The sequence below is a fragment of the Harpia harpyja genome, chromosome 20 (assembly GCF_026419915.1).
Source record: "Harpia harpyja isolate bHarHar1 chromosome 20, bHarHar1 primary haplotype, whole genome shotgun sequence".
NCBI classification, from domain to species: Eukaryota; Metazoa; Chordata; class Aves; order Accipitriformes; family Accipitridae; genus Harpia; species Harpia harpyja.
The window spans coordinates 21,479,006-21,493,965 of NC_068959.1; the positions used below are offsets into that span (position 1 = coordinate 21,479,006).

Genomic DNA, 14,960 nt, shown 5'->3' on the forward strand with positions numbered 1-14,960 from the left:
CAGGTAGATTTGTCCCACCAGGCTAGGTGGTGTCCCAGCCTGGATGCTGGTGTGGACCCAGGGACCTTCCTTGTGCTTCCCAGGATGAAGCAGCAGGGACAGCCTGAGGCAGCATGCAGGCCCCAGAGGGGACACCCACGGGGACAGAGGGTGCAGGACCCACCCACGCTGCCCTTGGTCCATGCCGATGGTATGGGCTGCTTCCTCCATGTTGGCCGCCATCACCTCACCCAGGACACTGATGGAATTGGTGCTACTGATCCTCTGAGCCAGGAACATGATGGCAGCCTGGGCAAGGGCAGTGTGTGGGACCCTCAACCCCACCTCCTCTACCAGCACATAGCAGCTTGGAGAGCCCCAAGGTCCACGCATTGGGTTTTGGGCACCCAGTGCACGTAAGCAATGCTTGTCCCCTCAGGTGTCTCATTGCCACCAAGGAGGACTTCAGGTCAGAGGTGGCCATGCCTTCGGCCAGGACCTCGACAGGATGGGGGGGGGCACAAGATGGCATGGGAACGCTGCAGACCCACATGCCCCTTTCTCCTGGTCCATGCTGCCTGTCGGCCACCAGTGAGATACATGGGCCACCTTCTGCCACCCCCTAACCCACAGTCTCCTGCCTTGCACCAGGACAGGTTGGACTTAGTGTTGGCATTGAAGAGCCACTGGATGCTCTCGCTGCTCACACCAGCACTGTGCTCTTCTCCACATGGGTCAACCACCTGGCCCTTGCTGAGTCGAGAAGTCGATGCCACCCAGGGCTGGGCTGCGACAGAAGGGGAGAGGGCAGGGTCTGGCCCCTGGGCAGGAGAGCTGGGTGCTGGCAGTGACCCCCTTGCTGTACCCAGAGCCTCGCTTAACCTGGAGATGCCCAACTGCTGGGCACATCTGGCTCCCCAGCCCAGGGCACCGCTCAAAGGCAGTGTGCCACGGCTGAGGGGCTGTCAGGAAAGTGCTGCCTCTGGCCAGGGCCACTCCACGGGTGCGGATGTCACCCAGCCCACGGGCTCCCACACGGCAGGGGAAGATGCTGCCGGTCCCCTGCCCCGGTCCACGCTGCCTGCAGCCTCCCCCAGGCCACCAGCCACCCTGCCCAGTGGGGACCAGCCAGTGCCTGATGCTCTGCCCACGGCCAAGCCGGGCATCCCCATGGGAGCACTGGGGGGAAAAAAAAAAACCCTGGCTCCCTCCTAAGTCACAACACCCAGGCACAGGGTGCTCTCCCCACCACCACCCGGTGTCCCCCGCTCCCCACCCCGTGTCCCCAGCACCCTGCAGGCAGGTCCTGGACGTGCCGAGGGGTGCCAGGGAAGATGGGGTGAGGCGAACCATCGGCACAAGGCGCTAAGAACTGAAAGGCACCGAGTTTATTTGTAATAGAGCTGATGACTAAATTAATTAACAAAGGCTAATTGACACACCTGCTTGGACTGCGGTGCAGGCACAGTGAGGGCCAGGCAGGCCCTCAGGAATGGAATGGACCCATTTGCCCAGGCCAGGCACCCCCATGGACCCCATGTCACCCGACCCCCACCCCGAGCAAGGCCCTGCCTCGCTCCCCCCTCCCCCCAGGACCCCCAAATACACCACCAGCAAACCCCAGCCTTAGCCACATCCACACCACCCCCTCTGCCTGCCCCCCCCCAGGCTGCATCCCCACCAGGGACCCCCAGCCGTGTCCCCCCCATAGAGCCCCCCCCCCCCCCCCCCGGGATCCGCAGTCATGACTCCCCCCAAGCCCTCCACCAGGGACCCTCAGCCAGGTCCCCCCATCCCTGGACCCCCCCACATACCAGGGACCCTCAGTCACGACCCCCCCGCCCCCAGTCCCTTTCACCCGGGACCCCGCAGCCAAGTTCTCCCCACCAAGGCCCCCCCACATACCGGGACCCCCCCCTCCAGGTCCCTCCTATGTCAGAGACACCCCCCCCTCCCACCAGACCCTCAGCCACACCATCTCCAACCCCCCCCCCCCAACCCGGGGCTACCCCCGGGCTCCTTCCTCCCGGGCCTCCGACACCCCATAAGCGCTGCCCACCCCGTACGAGGGACCCACCGTGGGGCAACCCCCCCCTCCCACGCCAGCCCAACCCCCCACCCCGACACCCTCTGTCCCTTTAAGAGCTCGCCTACAGCCCAGCCTGAGCGGCAACCCTGAGAACCAATCAGAACGCCGGCTCCCGGCCTGCCCACGGTGGCAGCAGGGCCCGCCCACGCGGGAGCGACCGACCAGCGCCACTCCCCGCTCCCGCTGTGCCCACCCAGGGGGCGTGGCCTACCAGAGCTCCGCCCCCGCTCCCAGCGCGGGCCACGCTGCCGGCCCCGGCCCCTCAGTCGCTGCCGTCGCTGTCGCTCCCCGCCGCCGCCTCCGGCTCGGCCTCGTCCCGCAGATCGGCGAAGAAATCCTCCCCGCTGCCCGCCGCCTTGCCGCTGAGGGCCCGCAGCGGCCCCCCCTTCTTCTTCTTCTTTCGATAGTCGTCCACCACCAGCCCCCCCAGGGCGGAGACGTCCCAGAACTTCACCTTCTGGTCGTGGGCGCAGCTGGCCAGGAGCTGCCCGCCCGGGGCCACCGCCAGCTGCTCGATGGGCTCCCCCAGGTGCTGCCCAACGCAGCCCAGCACCCGGTTCGGCAGGACGTTCACCGCCCTGGGGACGGGGACGGGCCCCACTGAGGACCTTGCAGGGAGGCAGGGCCCCGGTCCACCACGAGCCCTCCTGCGGGCACCAGCGCAGGCTCGGCGTGCCCTCCCTCCCCTTGTTCCTGACCAAGGCTGAGCTTGTCCCACAGCCTCCCCATCCCATCCCCCTGACCTGATGACTCCGTCCAGGGACCCCACGCATACGATGCTGTCCGTGATGGGGACCATGCAGTCAATGGACTCGGCCCTCAGAGCGAAGCGGTCGCTGGCAGCCCCGAAGCCGTCCCAGTTGAAGAGGTAGATGGTGCCTTCGCTGGAGCCACACGCCACTTTTTTCCCCCTCTAAGCAAGATGGAGGACAGTAAGGCAGAGGCAGAAGAAGGAACCTGGGGCGTGGGGAGGGATCCGCAGGGTCCTACTCCGTGGCAGAGCCCAGCACCAACCTTCAGCAGCACGACAGACGTCAGGTCCCCGTTCTGCGGCTCTGAGAGCAGCTCGAAGCGCCGCCTCTTCACATTGAAGACGCCCAGGGTGCCATCACCGCTGCGGGAGATGGAAGAGGTGTGTCGTGAGCATGGGACACGGCGCAGGGCGCTTCCCCCAGCCCTAAGGGAAGGCCCTGCGTGGGCATGGGGGAGCCTGACCCCACGGAGCCCCCAGTACCTGGCAGTCAGCAGGATCTTCCCATTACCATCCACGGCCATGGCGCTGATGTACTCCTCCTGCTGCCGGGCCTCCAAGATGGCGTCCCCCTTGCGCAGGTCCCACACCTTCAGCGCTCCGCCGTCGTCGCCCGTGGCAAAGACGTGGTTATCGATGGGCAGCACGCAGTTGAGGGCCGAGCTGCAGAGACCCCAGCCCCACACCGGCACAGTCACGGCTCACGCCACGGGCCAACGGCTCCCACGACATCAAGGACGATGCTCCAGCCTCTGCCTGTCCGGCCCGGGGCTGTGTGGCCCCAGCAGGGGAGGGAAGGGGACACTGCCCCGGCAGCCGCTGTCTGGGACGAGCCGCCCGTACAGACCTACCTGTGGGCCTTGGGGAAGCGCGTTTCCAGCCGTCCCTCCTCCACCGTCAGGATGTGGACGGACTTGTCCTTGGACACGGTGAAAAGCTCTGGAGAGCCGTGTCAGCACCCCCAGCCCCAGCATCCCCCGCTGTGTCCCGGTGCCACCCCATGTCTCCCGCACTTACTCTGCCCGTCCTGGGAGAAGGCCACATCCCGGCACGACTTGAGGTGATGCCCCGAAGACCAGAGCTGCCGGTTCTCCCCCTCGGTGCAGGAGTACGAGTACCTGCCAGCACCGGGTCGGGCTCGCCGGGGCCCGTAGGAGGACGGGCAGCCCCGACGGTCGGTTCCCAGTGGTTCCTATACCCGGGACATCCCCCCAGGCCCCGGCTGAGCCCCCACGGCCCCACTCACAGGTAGACGTCGCCGTCCACGTCCCCCGCCGCCAGCAAGGGCCGGGCCGGGTGCAGGGCGATGGCGTTGGCCGTCGCCTCGAAGCAGATGTCCTCGGGGGTGTCCCGCAGCCGCGGCTCCCTCCCCGCTGGCTCCGAGCACCCCTGGGGGAGAGCGGGGCAGTGGGGCCGGGGCCGGTGGGGGCCAGGGCCGCGCTGCCCCCACGCCTGCTCACCTCCCCCGGCGCCGCCATGGCGGCTGGGCGCAGGCGCTGTGCTCGTTTTGCATAGCACCGCCCCTTCATTTGCATGGCTGTCCCCTCCCCCCCGGGGCCGCGCAGTCCCCTAGTGGCGCGCGGCGGTGGCGTCACGAGTGGGCCGGCCAGAGACGCGCGGCGACTTCGTTGCGTCATAACCTCGTTGCGTCATAACCTCGTCGCGTCTCGCCCCGTCGGCGCCTCTGGCTCCATTTTGCCGGGACTCGGCCCGGCCGCTTCATTTTTTTTTTCCTGTTTTTTAGCTGTTCAGCAGCGGGAGCCCCCACGGGCTCCCGAATTTGCACCACCGTGGCCTCCTCCTTCTGCATCACAGGGGAGGGGGCGGCCAGGGACCTGGCGTCACTTCAGCCCCTTTCAAAGTCTGGGGGTGGCAGGGCACCCCGAGGTCCTGCCCAGGGCCCCAGCCCAGCCAGGGGTCACCAGTGACATCCCCGTTCAGCTTTGCCGGGTGCTGGCCCCATCGCACCCACCCTGCTGCTGGTCTGGTTGGAGGCGATCGCCGGCCCCACACCACACGCAGCCCCACCGCTGCCACCCGTCACCGCAGCTTGTGCAGGGGAAGTGGTACGAGTCCTCTGCTTCAGGCCCTTCCTCTTGCTGTACCCTACACAAAGGTCCCGTTTCTTCCCCACACACTGAGGCACAGGAGGCTGCTCAGCTGGGACTATTTCCCCTAAATAGGCTTATTTGCTATTTTTATCCAGGGCTTGACATGGGGTGCCTACCCCCCAACACAAAAGGCTCCCACAATAAACATCCTTAGCTAGGGCTCACCCTATGAGACCCAAAAGGGCCTGGGCCCCCTGCTGATCGCACCTTCTCTCTGCCCATACAAACACGCAAATTTAATGTGGTTTTATTACGGCTACAACAATTACACATCACGGGCTATACATCAAAACACTGGAGGGGAGAGCCTCAGCACAGCCCCACAGCACACGGCTTGGAGGGACACGTGCTGCCCAGCACAGAGCAGAAAGTGGACGGCTTAGGGGGCAAGGAGAACACACCAGCCATCTCCAGGAAGGCAGCAGCCAGCAGGCCAGGGTTCCAGGAGCTGGAGGAGAAGATACTGGAGACATCAGTACTTGGGACGTTTCACCTCAACCCTGGAAGAGACAGAGGGGCAGGATGGTGGTGAGGATGCAGGGGAGACAGCTCCATCACTCTCCCATCCAGAGCTCAGCACTGAGGTCCACAGTTTCACCCCACAGAACAGTGGGCAGCGGGCCCAACAGCTCCTCAGGGCACCCAGCTAGATGGGGCAGAAGTGTCTGGTCAAGGAAGAGCCCCAACAGGGCACCGGGGTCTGCTCAGCACCCGCCCATGGCCCAGGGGAGACATGCCCTGCAGGCTCTGCTGAGCTGAGCAGGGCAGGAGCACCCCGAAGGAACCAAATATTCTTCACTCCCCTTCAAGCCCCACTGCCAAAAGCCGGCAGGGAGGTCTCTGCCCCCTGCAGTCCCTGGGTGAGGTGGCAGGAGGCAGCCAGGTCCCAGCACTGCCCTGCAGCTGAGCCAAGAGCAGAGATAATTTTACTAACCCATCAGCCTCCAACTTCTTCCTCTTCTCAATGATCTGCAAAGAAAGCACAAAGTCCCATTACCCTCAGGGTAGCTGGCTGCCCACAGCCACAGCAGACAGGTTGTAGAGTGCAAGATACTCCCAGTGAGAGCTGTAGCCAGGCCAGAGCAAGCTGAGGTGAGCTAAAGTTGTCCACAAGCTGCCCAAAGTCTGGAGAAGCTTGGGCTGTTCCCCCTTTGCTCCATTTTGGCCACCAAAGACCCTTTGTTCTCACCCTCCCCTAGCCCCTCCCATACTGCTGGGGTGCTCATAGCCAGCTCATCCTGCCAGGACAACCCCCAGCTCTGCCAGTTAGAAAACAGGGAGCCGCTAAATACGCCTTGTCCCCTCCAAGCCCCTTTGGATGGCTCTGAGCTGCCGGTTTTGGACACATTCATCTGCTGCAGAGCCTACAGCAAAAAGCCCCCGTTTGGGATTGCTCCCAGGGCAACAGCTCTGAATGCAGCTCCAGATGCCTCTGCAGTCCTGAAGCCTCAAGTATTTGGCTGATGCTCTCACCAGGAGCAAATCCAGCTTCTAGAGAGCCAGCCCGTGGGCTGGACCGAAGAGCCATGACTAGGACAGTGAGGGCAGGACTAGGTGGGAGCTCTCCTGGGCTGCGCTGGCAGCTCACAGCCCAAACAGATGATAGCCCAGCACTGGGCACTCACCGCACTGATCTTCTTCCACTGCCGGTCCAGCTCTGCCTTGTCATTCGTCTCCTTGAAGCGACGGGTTTTGCGTCCCTCAGACATCTTGATCCCATACTGAAAGGCCGCCCTGGGGAAGGAGCAAGACAAGAGCTCAGCGCTTGCAGGGGATCCACAGCCTGCCAGGGGAACGGACACATCTGTCCCAGCCACAAGCCCATACTCCAGAGCTGGCTTGGGCCCCTGAAAGCAGCGGCTGTGCAGTAGTCCTCAAGAGTGATACTAAGAGCAAAGACAAGCCACCAGGCCCAGAATCCACAGATCCTCCTCAGGTCCTCACCAGGGAACCCCCTTATTGCTTTAAGCTCCCCCAGCACCCAGGTTTGGCCAGGATGGCCACCTGAACCCAGAATCCTTGCTCAACCCTTCTCAAGGGCTGCACTCACTTGGGCAGAGCCTCTTTGTTGTTCATGTATTCGCTGTACTCCTCCTGGGTATCAAAGTCCCAGCGGCCCAGAGGTCCTTTCTTGTTACCCTGCAGTGAAAGAACGACTGAGAGCAGCTCCTTAGTCGACGCTGACCAGGGCTTCTCATGCAGCCCCACATGCCCAGGCAAGATCTCAATCTCCCAGTGGCCCCAGTTCAATGGGCTTGTGCACCCCGTCTGGCCTTGGCTCCAAGATCCCCTCCCCGAGAAGCCCCAGACAGGAGATTCCACGGAAGAGGGAGTCGAGACGGACTAGCACACCTCCCCAACATCTCCTGGTCGAGTGCCAGAGTGTCACACATTTGCTGCCTGGGACAACAGATCCCACCCAGACCCAGGCACACAGCAGATCAGCAAACCCCAGAACACATTCAACACCCAGCTCCAAGGCACTCACAGTGCCTCTGCACAAGCCTGTTTCTCTCTAGTGGGATCCTCTCAGCCTGCACTGATGCCTAGTTCACTGGCTGGTCCTAAAAGCTGGTGATGGCGTACCTGATCCATTTTGCTGTAGTCCACCTCTTCATCGCTGTCCACAGCCATATCATCCATTCTGCAAAGAAAAGCAAAGCAAGGAAAAGGTTCGGAGTGGGTCCATGGGACATGGATCAGAGCCAGGCTGGGAGCTATCTCTCATGGCCTCAGACCGAACGCACTCAGTTCCTGGACCAGAGAGAAGTTCCTCCAACTGCAAGCCCTGCAGGTGAGCTGCACCACAAGGGCATCGAAGATTGCAAATGTTCCTAACATGACTCTGCAGCCTGAAAGCTGTTCCTCTTCCACCAAGGGACTGCTTTGTGGCCAGAGCTCAATGAGCACATGAATTACCAGGGAACCCAGCAGACTCCCAGCCACCTCGGCCTCTCCCTGGCACTGAGGGGCAGCAGACTCCAGGTAGCCATTTATAGCAGAGACCAGCTAAGAAAAGGCCAGGTCTACCAGAACCAAGGACTCGGGGAGCATTTTAACAGTAGGTTGCAACCCCAGACAAAGCCAGGCCTGCTCCTCCCAACAAGCAGCGGAGCTGATGTTCAAGTTCTTGCTGCCAGAGAACAGAAGCTCCCTTGGCACACCCTGCTCCCATCCCGCAGCTTCTTGCTGCTTCCTTACGTAGCAGGGTAGCACTCGGCGTAGCTGTTTGACATGCCGAAGAAGTCTCCCAGCTGCTTCTTGTCTTCTGGCTTCTTCAATGTGACAACAGTCAAGGAAAGCACCACCACGTAGCCTTACAGCTAAGGGCTGAGCACAGCCAGCCAAAGAGCCATCTCCTGCCCTAACACAACCGAATTGGAGTCTGCAGAGCTTTTATTTGGTGTACGAGCAGCAACGTTTGGGTGGCATTGCTCTGCCACAAGAGGAAAAGCCCTCCCAAGTAAGGAAGGACAGCCACGCAGCCATGTTCAGGCAAGGCCTGCCTGCAAGAGAAGCCCAGCCCCACAGCTGGCCAAGGCTGGCACAGACAGTAAAGGATATGACTCTGCTCCTTCCCAGCCAGCAGCTCCAGCAAACTTCTCGTTGATGGACTTGATGAGCTCCTTGGCTGACCCAGGTCCTGGGGTACAGAGAGCAGCAGGCTGAGCTTGGGGGAGGAACAGCTCACCGCAATACACATGGGGCTGGGCAGAGCCCCCTTCTGCATGACCAGTTCACTGGGACAGGGTAACAGGCAGAAGGACAGGCTGCATATGAAGTAGAAGAGGAGGAGCCAGGAGAACACCAAGGAGCAGCAAACCAATTTGAGTATAGACAGGGCTGGGCTGATCCTAGGAGACCCTGAATCCTCCTCAGCTTACAGCCAGCATAAGGACGGTTGAGCTGGTCTGCTGCCAGGGAAGGATCTGCGCACACACTCAACCCAGGCTGGCATGCAGCAGCCTGTAGGCACAAGACCACCCCAAAACCCTCACAGCAGGCAATTCTCTCTGTCATAGCAGTCTGGGAGAACAGGGAGCTCACACAGGCCAGCGAGCCAAGCAGTTCTGAAATCTGCAACCCCATACATCTGAGCAAGACCGTCCAGCCTCATTCAAATGTCCACACCACTCGACTCACCTTTGTCGATGTCGGTGGGCTGCAAAGAAGAGGGAGAGATACCATGTCACCCAGGAGGGCTGAAAGCAGGCAACTGACAGTACTGCAAGACTTGCAGCTCCACCTTAAGACTCTTTGTGGCAAGCACACAGCTGAACCATAAAAGCTGCTAGCTCATGCTAGTCCTGCCTTACTTGCTGAAGGAGAGAACAAGCACCCAGCCACCCACCAGCCCCTAGCTGGAGAGACAGAGCTCAGCAACTGACATGTGTGGGAGCACAACCAGAGACACCCAAAGCCACTGAGGTGACCCCACCAACCCCACAGCTGCACTCCCCAAGGGGCAGAGACCAGGTGGGACAGTCCAGGCTTCACGAGCAGCGGCTCACCTCATCATCAGCCTTGGGCTTCTCAAAATAGCTGTGCCTCTTCTTTTCCTCTTCCCGCTCACGGTCACGCTCCCGGTCCCTGTCACGCTCCCGGTCCCTGTCACGCTCCCGGTCCCTGTCACGCTCCCGGTCCCTGTCACGCTCTCTCTCACGGTACCTCTCCCGCTCCTTCTCCCGTGGCATCTTTGCAGTGGAAGGCACGTAATCCCCAATGTCTTCAAAGATGCTAGAAGCGGAAAAGAGCCTGCAGTTACAGGTGCTGCAAGAGATGAGACTACAACCACCTCCCTTTGAACTGGAACCTAATAAAGGAGCACACAGCACCAACACCGAGAGCTAAGGACACCCAGTAGAACTGGCCTCTACATCTGTCAGAGGTATTGATGCATTTCTGCTCTCTTCTGTGACTGGACCTGCTTCTTGTAGTCCAGGACAACAGAGAGCCCTTGCCTGTCTCAAGCCTGAAATCAAAAAATAGAGCATGCCTCCAGCCTTGTCCTACAAACTGCAGGTCCAAAAAGGCACCTTGCTGCAGAAGCACTAACCCCAGCCCTCTCCAAATGTGGTGGGCCCAAAAGACATTCCTCAAGGCAGAGAGCTGTGACCCCGCAACCTGTGGGCAGGGAGGCACTTACTTCATATCAGCTTCAGGGGGCTTCTTCTCATCCAGCTTCCCTGCAAGGACACAACAGCAGTGAGAGGCACATCAACGACTCCACCACATGCACCGTTTCCCTGTCCCAAATCTGGTTTCCAAGCCCCAAGAGCGGCAGGCCTGGAGGATGTCCCGACTTCCTCTTTGCTTACCATATCATATCTAGCCCCCTCAGGAAGCCATTTTGTCCCTCCCTACAGGGGACATTTCCCCAAGGAACTGGGCCTTAACCAGGAACAGTAGAGCAGCACGAGGCACCTTCACAGCTGTAATTTCTCAGCAGCCAGTCCCCTGTGGTCCTGCCACAGAACAGCCTGCCTTCAGGATGCAGTGCTCAGGGAGCTGTAGGAAATCGCTGGCCTCTAAGTCTACCGCCTCATGGCACAGGGGAATGCAGCAAACCAGAACACATCTCATTCTCTTGGTATATGCTTCAGGCATTAACTCCTACTACTTTGTTCCCTTCAGCTCTACCTTTGTCTTTCTTCTTGAGCTTCTTGTTGCGGGTCCCTTGTCTGAGATAGGAGAGGATCTGCGTCAGTTTGCTGATGACAATGTCATTGGTGGTCAGCGTGGTCTGTGCCTGAAAGAGAAATCCTCGAGGAAGTATCCAACTCCTTTGACAGGGAACCCCTCCTGGCAAGACCTGCTCTGGCCAATTCAGACCAATGCGGTCTGGACACTAGCTGGGTACCTCCATGGTGGGGCAGTCAGCCTTGCTCCGGATCAACGTGGTTGGGATATCAGTGTCGGCATATTCATCATCCAGATCTACCACATAGGCCATCCTCCCTGGAAGGAACAGCTCATTCCGCTCGTAGGCCTTGTTCTTGAACAGAATGCGGTAGATGTTGCGACCTGGAGGGGAAGGAAATGCGTGGGAGAGCTACTCTTACGAGAGCAATGGACAAACCCATAGTGAAGCATATTTAAGTTATCAGAATCACCTCCTAAGAGACATGCTTCCTCCAGCCCTCAGGTTCAGGATGCCTATACCTCAGACTCTCCCTCTCCAATGACTAAAGGTCCATTCACCCTCCAGGATTTCTCCCACATACATGGCACAACACAAGGTGGGGAACAGCCACATCCACACAGTCTTACCCAGCCGGGTCTTAAACTCAATTTTATTCTCAGGATCTTCATCTTTCCTGAACAGAAACAGAAAAGAAACAGAAGCATTATGCTAAGTGTATGCCTCCCCTGCATCCTCCTCTCTGTGAGGCAGCTGCACTCAGGAATGCAAAATCCTCAATCACTCACTTAGTTTCTTTCTGGGGCTTCTCCATCATTTCCTCCTCTTCCTTCTCCTTGCTGGCAATCTCAGCTCGTACCTGGCCACAGAGTAAATCCATGCATTACAGACAAATCCATGCTACTGCTGCCCATCAGAACCAGTAAGCCCACTTCCACTAGCTCCCTGTCCTGGTTTCAGCTAGGATGGAGTTAACTGTCTTCTTAGTAGCTGGTACAATGCTATCTTTTTGAGTTAGGTATGAGAAGAATGTTGATAACACTGATGTTTTCTGTTGTTGCTAAGTAGTGTTTATACTAAGTCAAGGATTTTTCAGCTTCTCATGCCCAGCCAACAAGGCGGCTGGAGGGGCACAAGAAGCTGGGAGGGGACACAGCCAGGGCAGCTGACCCAAAGTGGCCAACGGGGTATTCCATAGCATGTGATGTCACATCTAGTATATAAACTGGGGGAAGTGGGGGTGGAGGGGAACACTGCTCAGGGACTAACTGGGCATCGGTCAGCAGGCGGTGAGCAATTGCATAGTGCATCACTTGTACATTCCAATCCTTTTATTATTACTATTGTAATTCTATTAGTGTTATCATTATTAGTTTCTTCTTTTCTGTTCTATTAAACTGTTCTTATCTCAACCCAGGAGTTTTACTTCTTTTCCTTATTCTCTCCCCCATCCCACTGGGGGGGGGGGGGGGGGGGGGGGAGTGAGTGAGCAGCTGCATGGTGCCTAGTTGCTGGCTGGGGTTAAACCATGACACTCCCCAATCCTTCATAAATCTTTCCCAGACTGACAAGATTGAAGCACCCATAAGTGGCAGCTGCTACCCTCTGCCCACCCCCTCTGCCTGTGGGAGCGGACAGGGTAGAAGAGCAGCATAGTGATAGGTGTGCTCACCTTCTGCAACAGCGCAAAGTCCAGACCCTTCACCAAGTGAGTGTGCTCCATGTCACCACCCAAGAACTTGGACTCCTGGATCAACTGTCTCCTCTTCTCCGCAGCAGATTTATCCCTGTGCAACAAAAATAGAGCCAGTTACGAGACAGCCCCTCTGGAGCAGACTGGCTAGACAAGGCCATGCCGCGGGTTCACATACGCCTCTGCTGTCGGCCCCACAGCCCTGTAGTTGGCAGTTGTGCTGATCAGCTCTGTTTCCTCATAGTCCTTGTTCACACCATCTCTCCTCTCCTTGGCTCGATCCCTGTACTTCTCGGCCAACTCCCTCTCACGCTCTATCTCCTGCTGGCGCAGCTTTGCATAATAGCTAGGGTTGGAAAAACAGCTCAGTGTTAGAGTGACACATTCACACTTTTGATGCACCCATCAAGTAACAGCCCCCAAGGCCCCACACATGCCTGTTCTGCTCCCAAACCCTTCCCCAAAAACGTACTAAAGCACCATGGGACACAACATGCCTGGAGGACACCAGGCAAGATGAAACTGCTGTACTGAGAGTAACTAAAGAGGAGCTTGGTCTTCCCGTCCAAAGGGAAGAGGTCAAGCGCAGTCCTGCTGCACAGACGTGCCCCAAAAGACAGTCATCAGTGTAGATGTCCCACCACTGCCCTGCTCTGCCAGACACTTGCAAAGCCTCTCCCACTTCTTCTGGAGGTGAAACTTCACCCCCATCCTGCTGCCACCCTCTCACATCTGTTCCCACAAGCAGTGACAGTCACTCAGTCTGAGCTCTTCTCACTCTGCTTGGGTCTGAAGCCCCAAAATAATCCAGGCCACTCGGGGTTCTCAGGTAGCCCAAGAGCTCAGAAGCTGCTTCCAAGGGAGGGACGTGATGTACAAAGACAAGTCCTGATGCCTTGCTTTCCCCATTTACCTTTTCTTCTTCCTTCTGCGAGCAGCTGGGTCTTCATCTTCGTTGTACTCCCGGGGCATCCTGGAAAAGGGCGAGAAACCACATGTACAGTCTGCAGAGCCATACAAACACAGGCAGCTAGGCAGAACAGTCCCGCAGACACAGCAGGGCACCGAGATGCTCAAAGATGGGAACAGTACAGTCCCATTTCTCCCTAATTCCACTCTGTCAGCAGGGAGATGAGGGGAAAGCACTGATTTTCACAGAAAAACTAAATCTCCCTCTTGTGCAAAGCATCTTAACAGGCATGCAAGACTCGCTCTGTTATTTACAGCAGTCCTGACCCACCTGTTTCTCCACTTAACAGAGACATGTACAGCTTGCATGGACCCAAGTACAAAGCAAGGCTGAGGTCTGCTCCTCGGGCCCTGTCTGCACACTTGCTAACAAAAGCCCCTTTAGATACCCCCCTGCAAAGTCAGGCAGGAACGGAGCCCCAGAGGGAAAGCGGACATGCTTTGTCCCCCAGTCCTGTGAAATAGAGTCCTACTCACTCATGGTGGCGAGATTTGGATGGTGGCGCAGATGTTGGCGCAGCCCGCGGGGTCATGAGAAGCTTTCTGAAGTCTTCATTGGTCAGCTTAGACCTGCAAGGAAGAGAGGAAACAGAAACTGTCATCCCCCAATAGGCTTCGGCAGCCTGACTGCTTCTGAGGAGGCAGAGGGTTTACCAACACGTCCTGTGCGATGGAGTCGGATACCGGGTCCCCATGGAGGGAGCCCAAAGGCTGCATTGCACCAGTCACTCCCAGCCTCTAGAAGGGGGAATCGGCCTTGGGCCCCATAGCCCCAGTCCAGTCCCGCCCCAGCGCCCCAGTGTCATACTCACTGGTGGAAGGAGTGCGAGTCGTCCACATCGTGGCCATCAGGGGCCAGGGGGTTGGAGAACGGTTCATCTGGGGAACAGGAGGAAAGACAGCGCTCAGAGTCTGCCTGCATGGCTTCAACCCCCCTCCAGCCCCCACAATCCTCCCAGCTTAGTCCCTGCGCAGGAACAGGGAAGGGAGCAGCGGTCACCCACCACCCCGCTCCTCTGCCAAGCCCGGGCTACTGACACCCGGGGGTAGCCTCACCAGGGCGCATGGGACAAAAGGGTCTTGGTGTCACTGCCCACCACGGGACCTTGCTGCCCTCCCAGCCCGAGTGACTCCTCACCCTCCCGGTGGCTGTTCTCGTGCTTCCCCGGGGGTCTCCCGTCCCCTCCACCCCCAGAAACACCCTACTGCCCCATCCCGAGCGTACCACAGTGTAAATGCCCCGCGCAGGCGTTTACCCCCAAACACACCCCCAGTTTATCCCCGAGTCCCCCCCCCCCGAGCATCTCCTCACCCCCTGAGCTGCCCCAGAGCCCCATCCCGGGAGCTCCCCTCCCTCCGACTCCTAAAGCCGCCACCGTACCCCCTCCCCTAGCAGGGCTGTTCCTCTCACCAGGCTGGAGGTGTGCCCGGGCCCCCCCCCCGGGGGGGTCCCCCCGCTCCCCCGCCGCAGCCCGGTGCCCCAGGCCCAGGGTGGGCCTACAACACCACCCCCCCCATGCCGCTCCCCCGAGGGTCGGACCCCCCGGCCCCTGGGGTGTCCCGGAGCCCCGCGGTGTGCCCTGTCCCCCCGCCCCACTCACTGTCGCGTTCCGGCATCGCTCCCCGCTCGGCAGCCCCACACCACAGCCCCTCCGCACCGCCGCTCCCCTTCCCAGTACCCTCCGCGGCCGGCCGGCCCGCCCCCCCGCCCGCATTGGCCGGCCGCT

At 59.5% G+C, this 14,960-nt stretch overlaps 2 protein-coding genes across 3 annotated transcripts; both read right to left on the reverse strand.

Annotated features, from left to right (window-relative positions):
• Positions 1–2,105: 2,105 nt before the first annotated feature.
• WDR55 (WD repeat domain 55) lies at positions 2,106–4,346 on the reverse strand. Its single transcript, XM_052772134.1, has 8 exons — positions 4,280–4,346; positions 4,066–4,208; positions 3,837–3,937; positions 3,671–3,758; positions 3,303–3,482; positions 3,083–3,182; positions 2,812–2,981; positions 2,106–2,646 (listed from the first exon to the last, which is right to left on the reverse strand). Exons 1-8 carry the CDS (start codon positions 4,295–4,297, stop codon positions 2,331–2,333), a joined length of 1,116 nt encoding a protein of 371 aa, XP_052628094.1. The 5' UTR covers positions 4,298–4,346; the 3' UTR covers positions 2,106–2,330.
• An 805-nt stretch (positions 4,347–5,151) lies between these two features.
• On the reverse strand, positions 5,152–14,953 carry IK (IK cytokine). Of its 2 annotated transcripts, none has more exons than XM_052816078.1 (20): positions 14,835–14,953; positions 14,046–14,112; positions 13,711–13,803; positions 13,178–13,237; positions 12,443–12,610; positions 12,244–12,358; positions 11,360–11,430; positions 11,201–11,247; positions 10,791–10,954; positions 10,571–10,679; positions 10,077–10,116; positions 9,442–9,667; positions 9,074–9,092; positions 8,497–8,573; positions 8,132–8,214; positions 7,517–7,574; positions 6,981–7,069; positions 6,556–6,664; positions 5,865–5,899; positions 5,152–5,430 (listed from the first exon to the last, which is right to left on the reverse strand). In XM_052816078.1, the coding sequence occupies exons 1-20, from the start codon at positions 14,848–14,850 to the stop codon at positions 5,403–5,405; spliced, it is 1,674 nt and encodes a 557-aa protein (XP_052672038.1). In that variant the 5' UTR covers positions 14,851–14,953; the 3' UTR covers positions 5,152–5,402. The 2 variants fall into 2 exon arrangements, with proteins under 2 accessions (XP_052672038.1, XP_052672037.1); XM_052816077.1 differs by having other exon boundaries at positions 8,132–8,210; positions 8,493–8,573.
• Between the last annotated feature and the right edge of the window lie 7 nt (positions 14,954–14,960).